Here is a 13,592-nt window from a genome sequence, read left to right as displayed (position 1 = left end):
GCCAGGACACAGTTTTGAGTGATTGGCCAAGGAAACAAAACAATCCTCAGCAGAATACAATTAACAAATCAATTCAGGTAAACAATCTTCCTAAGACATTCCACATATGCAAAACAACAGGAGCAGCAAGTAGAAATAAGAATTGTTTTCTCTTCTTCTCTCTGTGCTTCTCCAGGAAAAATCCTGTGAGAGAGAATGATATCTCTTTGTTCAGAGAATGTGAAAGCCACATCCCACTGCCAGGGAGTGCCTTTCTGTTCTGTAGAAAGAGGCAAGGCTGTCACTGCTGCAGCTGACAGGAGCTCCAGGTGTGGCTGTCTGCTCTGTGCCAGGCTGTGGGGAGGGAGCAGGAGCTGTGTGCTCTGTGCCTTCATGCACAGCCTTTCCAGCAGCATCTGCACTGCCTGTCTGTCACCAGGACACAGACAGGAGCACAGGAGAGAGAGCAGGAGCAGGAGCTGTGTGCTCTGTGCCTTCATGCACAGCCTTTCCAGCAGCTGCTGCACTGCCTGTCTGTCACCAGGACACAGACAGGAGCACAGGAGAGAGAGCAGGAGCAGGAGCTGTGTGCTCTGTGCCTTCATGCACAGCCTTTCCAGCAGCATCTGCACTGCCTATTTGTCACCAGGACACAGACAGGAGCACAGGAGAAGGAGCAGGAGCAGAGTGCTCTGTGCCTTTATGAACAGCCTTTCCAGCAGCTGCTGCTCTGCCTGTCTGTCACCAGGACACAGACAGGAGCACAGCTTTCTGTGCCTTTATGAACAGCCTTTCCAGCAGCAGCTGCACTGCCTATTTGTCACCAGGACACAGACAGGAGCACAGGAGAGGGAGCAGGAGCAGGAGCACAGCTTTCTGTGCCTTTATGAACAGCCTTTCCAGCAGCTGCTGCACTGCCTGTCTGTCACCAGGACACAGACAGGAGCACAGGGAAAGCCCTTGGATAACCAGGTTTGGGCTTCATTCATTCCTGTCACTGATGCCACCTAGGGAAATAGTCTGCTTTGTCTTTCAGATCCTAGATTGTGTTCTAGGACAAATACAATCAGGAAAAAAAAATTGTAGTTCAGTTCTGCTTTGATCACCCTCAGTCAGAGAAGTGATGGTGGTAGCTGTGCCAGATGCTCTGAGAAGGAATTGAGGGTGTAAACCACGCTGGCCTTCAAGAGGGTTTAGACAGATCTGGATCTTGGAGAATCATTTCCCTGGACTGGCATGGACTTTCAACAAAATGAATGCTAATGAACATGCAGCTAATGAACATGCAGCTCAGTTTTGGGAATGTAAATCAGCTGGCAAAACACCTGCCAAATCAAGTGTCTTATCCTAACGTAATGGGTGACTAAATACACATTCCTGTGCTGGAGATTTAAATAATCCTTCAGAGCACCCTGAGAGTACCAGAGCCTTTGGCAGACAGAGGGAAACCTACGAAAGAGGATGAACAAGCTGCAGAGACTGGTAAAACATCTATTTTACTATTCTTATTGGCAGATTTTTTTTTTTAATTTGAATTTTTATAAGGCTGTGTAATACTGTCAGGTTTGCATAGAATTAATTTTCCAGTTCATGACAGTCCTTGGGATAAAGCTGACAGAGTAAAGGCTCTCCTGGCAGCTGCACACCACCACGGTGGCTGGGAAAACACTGCAGCATTGCAGAAGGCTTGGGAAAGGCACTCTGTAAATGCAGCTGAGCTCTGAGCACAGAGCTGGCCCCTGAAGGGAGAAACAAACCATTCTGCTGCAGCTAAAGATGGTCACTAAAGAGCTCTGTGGCACACAACTTGAGAGGGGATGTACTCTATAATGAAAGCAGGGAAATGAGCAGAAGGAGGGGTATTTTCCTAGGCATTGTAAATGAAATGTGCTCTTGTAGGGAGAGGAAACTCACCTGGAGAACGAGGATAATGAGGAATAGCAGAGAGATGAGGTGCCCAATCCTTAGCTCAGTTCTGAGTAACAGAACAGGGAAGTGGTGTAGCCATGGAAAGTGCAAGTGAAATGTATCTGCTGCTAGCTGGGGCAGGAGAGCTCAGTCTCCTCTTGCTGCAGGCTTGGAATAGTCTGGCTTTATTTCTGTCCTGGAGGACACCCTGTCTCAGGCTGGTATGGAAGTTATTTAGAAGAAAACACTTTGAGGAAAGGGAAAAAAATCCAAGATTATTTGAATTTGTGGTTTTAGAGCTATTGTGAGACTAGAGCAAAATTTCCTTTTCTTTGGTGGATGGCTCTGTAAGAAGAAACTGAGCAGGTAAAGCAGAAAGAGATCTTCAGCTTTGGGTTATTTAAGTTCCCAGGGTGACTGGGGTCATATTCATGTAGCAAAACACAATCTGGCCTGAGGTGCCCTGCAGTGGCTGGCAAAGAGCCGAGCCTGAGCATGGGCTCTTTATGTGACACCAGAGCTTTCCCAGTGGGAGGGGTTTTAAAGCAGGGGCTGGCAAAGGCCATCCTGGCCTTGGGTCACCCAGAACATTGTGCAGGAGGTGTCAGGCTAAAGACCAGGGGCCCTCAGCATGCTCAGAGTGGTCTTGAGATGTGAAACAGAGCTCCCAGTCCCAAGACTCCCTCAGGGCACATCTTGCCTGTCACAGGATTTCACCTGCAGCTGGGGAAACCAAAGGCATGGGCACAAAATAATGGAAAAAAGCTGGTTCTGCTGTCAGCCTGCCAGTGAGCTGTCAGCTGCAGGGCTGGGCCAGCCAGGACAGCTTGTTCTGCACCCTTCAAAAAGTCAAGAGCCCTGACTTTTCTACCAGCACTGATCCTGTGATGCCACAGGAGGCAGCCCCTGCCCTGCTCCCCAAGGCTCAGCAGTGCTGTCCCTGGGCAATGTGAGCCAGTGGCAGAACTCGTGCAGGAACATCCCCAAGGAGACCTGAAGCCACCATCTGCCACGTTTCACCTGTCTCATAATGCTGAATGCAGTTACAGACTGCTAAACATTGCTCTGTAAAAGTGCAGCATCACAGGAAAGACACTCTAATCTAAAATATGTGTTATTATCATGGAGGGATGGAAATAACAGCACACCAAGGAATCCCAAATGCACTGGGTATCCTTGGTCATGGGAAAATCCCCCAGCTCAAAGCCTCAGTGTATTTTGAGTCAGTTTATTCTGTACAAGGAACACATCCACTGTCTGTCCCTTTCCTTCAGCTTCAGAACAAGATCCTGATCCTGACAATATGTGCTGCTGGGATTGGAGGCACCTTCCAGTATGGGTACAACATCTCCATCATCAATGCCCCAGCCTCAGTAAGTGCTGCAGCTCTGGGTGCCTGCCCCTGACAGACCCTGGGAGCAGTGGGTGCCACTGGAAATCTGCAGGCTGGTGGTGGGGGCAGAAAGCAAGGATGTGTGGTTCCCTCTGTGTAATTCACATCCAGAGAACAGGACTTTGCTGTCATAAGCCACCCTTGAGCAGGACCTAGTGTCACAAGAGTTTATTCAAGAGTTTTGTTTCAACTGCTTTAGCAAAATCGAATTCTAGAATATTCCAACCTGCATCTTTTGAAGTTTTGATTTTTGCCCTTAGATTGAAAGTGAGACCCATTAAACCAAATTTTAAATGATCAAAAATAACCACATAGAGATATAAACCAACTGCAACTTTTCAACAGCAACAGTTTTTTACCCTACACTCTTTGCTAATAACACATCTAAGAGCTGGAGGAGATTGGAAACATAAACACAGGATAGATAGATATATTCATAAGAGAGCATTTCTCTGTGTCCTTCCCCTGTCTGGTGGCTCTGCAGCTCTGCCCTCTCTCTCAGTACATCCAGGTGTTCATGAACACGACCTGGCTGGAGCGCATGGGAGTTCCCCTGGACAGCAACATGGTGCTGCTGCTCTGGTCCTTCACTGTCTCTGCCTACCCCCTGGGAGGCCTCACTGGGGCTGTGGCTGCTGGCCCCATGGCCATCATGCTGGGCAGGTAAGAGGTGCTGCAGTTTAATTTAAACTTTGCAGCTTCCCTTAGTCCAAGAGGAGTTAGGATCCCTACAGGAAAATACCCACCGTGGTTAAAAATAATGAATATCTCAAAACTCAATGGGGAACTGTTTTTCCCCCACATTACCTTCTCATCATTCCAGCCCAGCTGAGGGGCTACAAGGATTTCATCTCAGCTCTTTAACACAGAACCCACTCACATAATCTCTGTCATTTTTGTGCACAGTTTTCTGCCAAGCTTTTAAATGGAAAATCATAATGGATGACATAATAATGATATGATTTCATCATGGATGATATCATAATGATGTGATATCATCATGGATGATATTATGATTATCATAATGCTAATGGATCAGACTAAGGATTTGTCTTCAAAATAAATTGTGGGAATGACACTAAAAAAACAGAGGGTGCTTACAAAGAGCAGTGGGTGCATCCCAGCTCCTCATGTCTCACAGGTTGTGTATTCACATTTTGGTCTGAAATATTTCAGGAAGTATTCATTAAATCTCCACTGTGGGATTTTTTCTTCTGTGCTTGAGTCTCTGAAAAGTATCTGTCCTACCTCATGCATCTTTCCTACACAGCTCTATCCCCAGCTCTCTTCAGAAAAAAAAAAACCAAAAACCAAAAACAAACCAACCAGTTTTACCAACATAAACTACATAAACTAATAGGAAATTAGATTTTGCCTCCCTGTCTCTTGACCCCAAGATTTTCCTTTATCTGCTATCACTTTGGTTTGCTCCTCTTATATGATGAAGGAGACCCCATTATGGTTTGAGGTCCCATGACTTATTAGTTTCATGCTTATGAAGACCTGGAAGGATATGGCTTCCTTAATCCATTGCCATTTTTGAGATTTCACCCTGAACTACTTTGGAATAAAATCCTATTCCATCATAAATAAGAGAAACAAAGACAGACTGGTAAGGCAGTGAGCAGGGACTAGAGAGAATTTCTGGCAATAATAACAGTGAGGGTCAATAGAGTTCTCTTTTTCCCCTGGTTTTCAGCAGAAATTTCTCCTGGGACACATGAGAACTTTCTGTCAAAGTTTCACAACAATTACACTATTACATGAAAAATGCCTGTTTCAACAAATTAGCACTTTCAGACCAAAATGCACATGGCTTGCTGAGGGAATATTCCTCTCCCTTCAAATGGGAGCTGTGTGTGAGCACTCAGCCCTGGGGCTGGGGGAGAACCCGGTGCTGGCCTCAGAGAGCCTGAAGGCAGCGCTGCAGGGACACCCTGAGGTGGCACAGGGACCCCTCCTGCAGGGCTGGATTCACCAGGAGATGCTGGGGGGGCTCCAGCCCCTCTGCAGCTGCCAGCCTTGGCAGGTGCCACCTGCCACAGAAGGGATGTCACCATAGGACATGAAACAGCACCACGTGCACACAATGCTGCTCTCAAGGTGGAAAAGGAAGTTTGTTATCTGACTCTAACATTTCTAGATTTCTAAAAGTGACAGTGGATTGGAGGGTGACAGTGCCACCTCTCCAATGACACTGGACAAACCAACAGTCTAGCAAATCTCTCTTCTTCCATAAAAGAATGCAAAACAGTGAGTTATTTACAGAAAATGTGTGAGAAATTTCGCTACAAGAATGTAAACTTCTAAGCCTTCCTATAAGGCTTAGAAAATCTTTAAAAATCAGGGTGACAAAGGGGTTTATGCCAGAGCTGATCCTGCCACACATGGGCTCACAACTGTGTTTTCTCTTGGAAGGAAGATGTCCCTGCTGCTGAACAATGGCTTTGTGATCATCGCTGCAGCCTTGTCCGGGTGCAGCCGAATGGCCAAGTCCTTTGAAATGATCATGCTCAGCAGATTTTTTACTGGTGTGAATGCAGGTATGGCAACAGGAGAAATACAGAAGGATGAAGGTGGTAACAATCAGAAGATGTTTAAGTAGGAAGGATCCAGGATATTAAAGCAATTAATCCTTTAAGCTGACCAGACACATGTAAGTGAATTGAGAAGTTGTATATACAGATTTTATACTTTGCTTCTAAGGACTTTCTTTTGAAGCATACACAGGCAAGGGGGTTTTGTGTACTACACATAAGCATCTCTGTGCATGGCGAAAATTTGAGCTGAAAATGGATCCCTATCTGCTTGTGAGAATGTCAGTCACTCACCAGCATGAGCACCAACACAAAAGCTTTTGTAGAAGTTCATCCCAGGAAATGATCAATATAAGGGACTTAAAATATTATATTCCCCTCAAAAAAGGGAAGTTGAGGGAAACATTGCATATAACCTTGGATTTGGTGCTGAAAAGACCACAGGGCTGAGGCCCTGACAGGTTTCAGTTTCATTATCCACTGCTACTGATGAATATTGAAATGTGTGTTTAGTTACACAAGGACAGGGTGAAATGGAGGGTTTGGGTAAATCAGGAGCACTGGTAGATTAGTTATCACATGGCCTGCAGCAGAAGAGTGCAGCTGGCAACCTCCAGAGGTGCTGCCTGCATTTATTCTTGTCTCCTCTGCCCACAAGCTGAGGTCAGCATTTGTCTGCCTTGCCCAGGTGTGAGCATGAACATTCAGCCCATGTACCTGGCAGAGAGCGCCCCAAAGAAGCTCAGAGGAGCTGTGGCCTTGACCTCTGCATCATTTACAGCCCTGGGGCTGGTGCTGGGGCAGGTTGTTGGACTCAGGTAAGGTAAAACAAGCAGCCCCTTCCTTCCCTTCCTTCCTCCCAGGAAAAATCCTGTGTAAATTGTGTTTGTTTTTCTCCAGGGAGCTCCTGGGAGGGGAGGAGAGCTGGCCATTCCTTTTAGCAAGCAATGTGGTTCCTGCCCTGATCCAGCTCACAGCTCTGCCTTGGTTCCCTGAAAGTCCCAGATATCTCTTGATTGACCGTGGAGACAAAGAATCCTGCATCTCTGGTGAGTTTAGGGTCACTGTTAGCTCATGGGAACATGTGAGACTTGGGCCCCAACATTTTTGGAATGGTGTCACAAATTTTACATGTAGGAAGGTTCATATCAAGTAGTAAATGTGATCACTTCCTCCTTTCAAACTAAAGAACATTCTATAATCTTAAATATATTTCATCTATTGAGGTAATTGAAAGGCATCTTCCTACAATAGGCTTGTTTGCTACAGTAATAGGGTCAAAAGGTAAGACTTGTGTTCACAATGGCAAATGTTTTGTAACTATGTAGTGAAATAAATGCTGGTTGAAGAGCTCAGGATCAAATCTGAAGCCAATTCATATTAAAGGATTTAGTTAGATTTGTGGCATACAAATCCTCATATGCAGAGTGGCTGGAGTTATTTCGTGGGAAATATGTGCTGTGTACCAAGTACATCTTAATTGCCTGCATTCCCCAGGGAAGGCACTTGAGATCTGAGTCAGAAGCACAGCTGCTAAAATGGCACTGTTGGGAAATACTCAATTGTCGCAGACATCTTTCATGAAAAATCCTTTCTTAGGATTTTTCCTTGTGAGAAGCTGCAGTTTCAGCAACCAAAAGTAAACAATGGTTATCTGCTGCTGTGGAATGCAACAGGTAGACCTGGGATTGGTCTCCTGTAGATGTTTAGATTTACTGACCACTCATGGCAGAGCTGGCTCTTGCTCTCTGTCTGAGACACAGATCTTTGTTATTCATTTCTTTTCTATTCTTAGCTTAGCTAGCTTCTGAAGAAACCTTTTCCTTTCTATTTCTTTTTAGTATAGTCTTAATGTAGCATATATCATAAAATAATAAATCAAGCCTTCTGATCATAGAGTCAACATTCTCATCTCTTCTTCATCCTGAAAACCCTTGTGACCATGGTCACACTCAATTGTCAAACAATGGTGAGGGATTTGCACTCCCTTTTCCCCAAAGCTTTCAAGTGGCTGCACCAGAGCTGATGAACTCTGTGAAGGTCCCAGCACGATCACAGGCTCTGTCCTGCAGCTTTCTGCAGCCATCACCTGCTGCTCCATCCCTCACCCTGCAGAGCAGCCAACTGAAGAGCAAACCCAGGACTAAAAGGTTCCCTTGTCCTTGTAGCACTGCAGAAGCTCAGAGGCACCAGTGACCTGAGTGCAGAGCTGGAAGAGATGCTGGCAGAGCAGGCTGCAGTGAAAGGCCAGAGAGCAAAGAACCCGTGGGAGCTGTTCCAGAACCCGGGGCTGCGCTGGCAGCTGGTGAGCATCGTGGTGCTGAGCAGCGCCATGCAGCTCTGCGGCAACGACTCGGTGAGCAGCCTGGGGGCCTGGCATGGGCCTGGCATGGGCCTGGCTTGGGCCTGGCAGTTCTTGGGCTCAACATTCTGGCAGCAGGAGAGGAATGAGTGGTGTCTCTCTGCCTGGGGAGATCATCGCATGTCAGGTGTTGTAGGAGCGTCGGGGGGTGGGACGGTCAGGATAGACAGAGACCAGAGATCTCTGGGGCCAGGTCAGGAACTTGGGGTTCATTGCAAAGGGCCTGGGGGCAGGGCCCTGCTGGGAGCTGCCAGGCACAGCTGGAGCAGGGCTGAGAGAAGAGAGGGGCAGAGAGGATGAGAGGGGAAGAGAGTAAAAGGGTAAGAGAGCGAGGTTCCCGTTACAATACAATAAATCTTCTCCTGTGCTGAATATTCTAATTCTCACTAACCAATCTAGTACAAGATACAAATCCTACAGCATTTCCATACAGCCTGTAAGAATCACTACATTACCACACTGTGTTACATTTTAAACCCTAAAAACTCCTCTTTGGGCCCCTTCTGCCAAGCTGTAGGGTGTGCTCTGACCCTTGGAGCTGTCTGCAAGCAGAGGGTGTTGTTCCATCAAAAGGGGATCACCTTCAGCCGGCCATGCCATTGTTTTCCAGTTGTTCAGTAACTGAGGGATCTCAAAGCTTGCTTTCATTTCAGTCTCGTTTACAGTTTCCATATTCTCAAAATCTTTTGCCAGACAATCATATTTATAAGGCTTCCCTGTTCCATCTTCCCCAACAAGGTGTTTGGTTCCCAAAATACACATATGCATTATGGGAGAATTCAAAAGGATGCTGAATGGTGGCCTGTGTGGTCACTCTGCATGATCCTTCAGGAACAACAATGGGATGTATTTTCAGATGTCTTCCCTTACTGCTTTCTCCTTTCTTCTCTTCACAGATGTATTTTTATGCAGCTTATGTGTTCCAAGAGGCTGGAATTCCTGAGGACAAAATCCCCTATGTTGTAATCGGCACGGGAAGCTGTGAGCTGATCACATCTGTCACTTGTGTGAGACTCTCAGTGCACTCTGCTGACTGCAGCCTCTGCTGGCAGGGAGGAGGCTGTTAATTACAAACTTGGGGTTTCCATTTATTTTCATGCCAAGGAAGCCCTTTGGGCACAGGAGTCAGGCTGTCTGTCAGCACCCCCAGCCAGATGGGTTAATGCAGAGCTATTTGGTCAGACATTGCATTGCCATCACTGTCTGAAATCTCTAACAAGTAACTCTCTTGCTTTGTGTTCATATGGATGGTGGCAGAGTTTAGGTGCAGCTGGGACATTCTCATCTCCCCTGAGCACCCTTCTTGCCTGACTCCTGCCACCAGAACTTTCTTTTGAAGCAGAAAACATCCTGAAAGTTATTGTAGAGCGAACTAGGCGTGGAGTATTGAAAGGTAAAGAGGAAAGAGGCAGGAAATATAAATCCAGGTTAAATATCTTGCTTTATTTCCCTGTGTCACTCTGTGCAGAACATGATCATAGACTATGCTGGTCGGAGGCCGCTGCTGCTGGGGGGATACATCTTCATGGCAGCCTGGGCCATTGTCTTCATGGTCGCTCTGAGCCAGCAGGTAACAAACTTTCCTCAATTATTGAAGTGGAGTGGAGTTGGGCTTTGCCTTTTATATGACTGGGGTGTTCAGTGGTGGCAAATAAGTGCCCTCACTGGTTTTCCATTGGTCTCTGTGGCTGTAGACTCAGATTAGCTGGATGCCTTATCTCAGCATGGCCTGCATTTTCGCCTATATCCTGAGCTTTGGAATCGGACCAGGTCAGTTCCCTCAGTGTTTTCAGTGAAACTTTTGGGGTTTGGAGATGTGTGTAGGCATCTTATGGAAACTCTCAGACCCTCTTTAGCTGCAGCATGCTCCAAGGAACGAGGCAGTTTCTGCAGGTGCTGTGTGGCTGCGTCACAGGGGTCGGTGCCCCTGGTCAGTCAGTGCTGTGCAGGGCCAGGCTGTGCCTGTTTCTCTCTGTGTCATATTCCCCCTCAGTCATCCTGGCTATTAGGCCAAGGCACTTGGAAGTGATTCTTGGCTTAAATAGATGACAAGCTTTTGATTTGCTGCCAGTCCATTAGGTCTGTAAACCAGAATTTCTAATGCTTCACTTTAATCCTAGAAATTGTTGGCTATGCCATCTGATTATTTTCTTGCAGATACAATTTCCACATGTATCTGTTAGCCTATTAATGTGCCCTTCTGTGGCAGAATACACCAGTTTCTGGGGGTGGGCAATACACAGGATGTTGTGGGGTTTTGCATGGTGAATATAGAGATGTGAAACTCTGTTTGCTCACATGAGTTTGAAAGAAAGCAGGTAAGAATAGAACCAAGCTGCCAGTGTCACATGCCACACAAGTTGGCAATAATTTCTTGTCCCAGTCCCTACAGTGCCATGGAGTTGAATTAATTATAAGCCTTTCTCACCACTGGGTCCTGGAAAGAATAATGTGGATTACAAAATCTTTCCTGGCAGTTCATTCTAACATGAGAAAGTCTGAATAATTACCCAGTCCCTTAATATTTAACCTAAAAATTCACCTCTCACACTTCATGTTGTGTTTTCTTGTTAAGATGTGTTCTCTTCTTTTTAATGCAATGTCAACAACATTATTAACTTTCCTGCCATTTCTTTTTCCAGCTGGTGTAACAGGAGTTCTGCCCACAGAGGTTTTTGATCAAATGTCCCGACCAGCTGCTTACATGATCTGTGGCTCCCTGCTCTGGTTCAACCTGTTTCTGGTGGGAACAGCCTTTCCCTTCATTGTGGTGCGTTCCCAAAGCAAAGCAGCTCTGTAGTGCCCTGTGCAAGAGAGAGGCTCTGGTAGTGACCAGGGAAAGAGAATATTGCAAGCAGCAAGATAGCACTTCTTTGAAATGTATCTTTGTGAGGAGAGTGGCCAGAACTCCTTCAAACCAAACTTTCTCCGTGTTTCCTATGGTGGTTTCTGATTTGAGGTTGGGAGTGGAATCATTTGAGGGATGGATGATCAATATTCCTCGTCTGTCCTCAGTTGAGAACAGCTGGAACAGAAGATGTGATGTAATTTCCCTTTGCCAGACCCTGGCTCTATTCCTTAAGATGATTCCTGAAGCGAGAGGGAGCAGAACTCCACAGTACACATTCCTGTCTTATTTCCTACTGAGGGCTCCCATGCCACACAATTATAGATAGGGAGAAAGAGAGAAAAAGACATTTTAAAATACTGCTCTTGCCATGTCAAATTTCCCAGTCTATGCTGGGGAGCTCTTGCATCCAGGCATGTGAGGCTCTCACCAGGATTCACAGCAATACTCCCTGGGTGACTTTAGACCATGCAGGAAGAGGGATTAATGGCCTTTTTGTCATCATACAGAATGTCACCAACACTGTCTTGTTTTTTCCTCCTCCTCAGAAAAGCCTAGCACATTTCTGCTACATCCCATTCCTTGTGGTCTGTGTCTGCACTGCCCTCTACGTTTGGTTTTTCCTTCCTGAGACAAAGGGAAAATCCTTCCTGGAAATCTCGGAGGAGTTCAGGAAACGGAACTTCAAAGCTAAGACCCGTGGAGGTTTCTATAAAGGCCCTGAGGAGATCAAAACCACCCCACTGTAGCAGAAGAAAGGAAGATGGTGTCTGGGGGAATTCTGCAGTGAATTCAGCAGTGGCTATGTGCCCTTGCAGGGACACAAAGAGAGAAGTTAGGGACAATATATTACTCTTAGGTTTTTAAGTTCACCTTGAAAACATACACTTGAATTGATAAATCCAAGCAAAAGTTCAAGAATCTGTTCTCAGCTTTTAGTACTGAGTAACACATGCATATTTTAGAATCCATATCAGAGTGACAGAATGATGCCTTATTCTCTTATCATCATACAACACCATGTAATGCTTTAGGAAACTTCTTCAGAATTTCTCCAAACAGTAACTTCCATCTCAGAAGTCCTTCTTTCCTTGCCCCTGAATCTGGGCTTTCTAACACAGAAATTAATGCGATTAAATTCTGTTTTCAGACACCAGATGAAATTTTCAGTACCTTGTCTTGGTGCTCCCGTTGTTTCTGTTATTAAGTGATTTCAAATAGACCCCTACTTGTTAAGCAATAGTGAGCAGTTAATTATTTTCAGCTATAAAAACATGTGACAGATGGATTAGAAAGAAAGCTTCTAGTACTTGCTAAGTGGCTTATTATACAACAGACTTTTGGGCATTGTTTTGCAGACTATTTATTCTGGACTGGTTTTCTTCATAGCTTGTTTGTTGTCTTCCAGTCCCATGTAGTAAAGCACAAGTAATTCTCTGGTCCAGTTTGTTCTGCTCCCATGGACACTGCTGGTGCATCTTGTAGGGTTCTGCACCTGTGCTCTGCTGATGTCAAACATGGTGAGGAGCATGGAAGAAGCTTCTTTTGGATGTGCATCTCCAGGTCACACCACAATGTTCTCTGCAGCTCTCTCCATAGAGCTCATTGGCAAAAACCCAGATGTAAGATTGATTCTTTTCAGTTAGCCTGGTACAGAACAGGGCAGCACTCCTCACTGAACATGGCCTTTCACAGGTACTGGCCTGACTGTTAAGTTTCTCCCAGTTTCTTCTCAAAGTCATAATCTCATAAGTCTCAAGCCACCTCTTTTCTTCTGCCTTTGTATGAAAGGCACAGCCCTGCTCATGTTTACAACGAAGAAGAACACATACAATTTCAAAATAAGTAGGTAAAGTTTCTTTCAGTGTATTTTTGAACTACATTTTAAAGAAAAATGCAGCATTTTTGAATAAAAAGACTGTAAACATTTCTGGAGTGTATTAGTGTCATGCTGGGCATGAATGGAGCAGCAGATCTGTTTCTCAGAAGAGGAGGCTGTGCAAGAACTCATTTGTGGTGGTGGTCCCAGGATGAGGGAAGAGATGAGAATCTTGACTCCATGTTTCAGAAGGCTGATTTATTATTTTATGATATATATTATATTAAAAGAAAATGATCTATTATTACTATACTAAAAGAATAGAAGAAAGGATTTCATCAGAAGGCTTGAAAGGAATAGAAAGGAATGATAATAAAATCTTGTAACTGACCAGAGAGTCCGAGACAACTGGGCTGTGATTGGCCATTAATGAAAAACAACCACATGAGACCAATCCCAGATGCACCTGTTGCATTCCACAGCAGCAGATAATTATTGTTAACATTTCATTTCTGAGGCCTCAGCTTCTCAGGAGAAAAGATCCTAACAAAAGGGTTTTTCAGAAAATATGTCCATGACACTCTTTCACTACTCAAAGTTTCTAATGTATGAAAAAAAAAAGAAACATTTTTTCTTTGTGGTTGTTGCTATTTTAGAAGTCATTAATATATAGACATGGGCAAGAGCAGTTGCCTCTGCTCTTGGAAAACACCGAGATTTTGAAGTATGCAGGATTTTGAGACGAC

At 45.2% G+C, this 13,592-nt stretch overlaps 1 protein-coding gene across 2 annotated transcripts; it reads left to right on the top strand.

Annotated features, from left to right (window-relative positions):
- The first annotated feature begins 738 nt into the window (after window positions 1-738).
- LOC129128324 (solute carrier family 2, facilitated glucose transporter member 11-like) lies at window positions 739-12,956 on the top strand. Of its 2 annotated transcripts, XM_054645559.2 has the most exons (12): window positions 739-1,461; window positions 3,162-3,260; window positions 3,783-3,943; window positions 5,699-5,823; window positions 6,506-6,635; window positions 6,718-6,866; window positions 7,986-8,173; window positions 9,076-9,186; window positions 9,648-9,749; window positions 9,874-9,949; window positions 10,822-10,949; window positions 11,576-12,956. In XM_054645559.2, the coding sequence occupies exons 1-12, from the start codon at window positions 1,441-1,443 to the stop codon at window positions 11,774-11,776; spliced, it is 1,491 nt and encodes a 496-aa protein (XP_054501534.1). In that variant the 5' UTR covers window positions 739-1,440; the 3' UTR covers window positions 11,777-12,956. The 2 variants fall into 2 exon arrangements, with proteins under 2 accessions (XP_054501534.1, XP_077043929.1); XM_077187814.1 differs by lacking the exons at window positions 739-1,461; window positions 3,162-3,260 and having other exon boundaries at window positions 3,811-3,943; window positions 5,703-5,823.
- Window positions 12,957-13,592: the final 636 nt, after the last annotated feature.

Source organism: Agelaius phoeniceus, chromosome 18 (assembly GCF_051311805.1).
Source record: "Agelaius phoeniceus isolate bAgePho1 chromosome 18, bAgePho1.hap1, whole genome shotgun sequence".
NCBI lineage: Eukaryota > Metazoa > Chordata > Aves > Passeriformes > Icteridae > Agelaius > Agelaius phoeniceus.
This window is presented reverse-complemented; position numbering and strand designations above follow the sequence as displayed.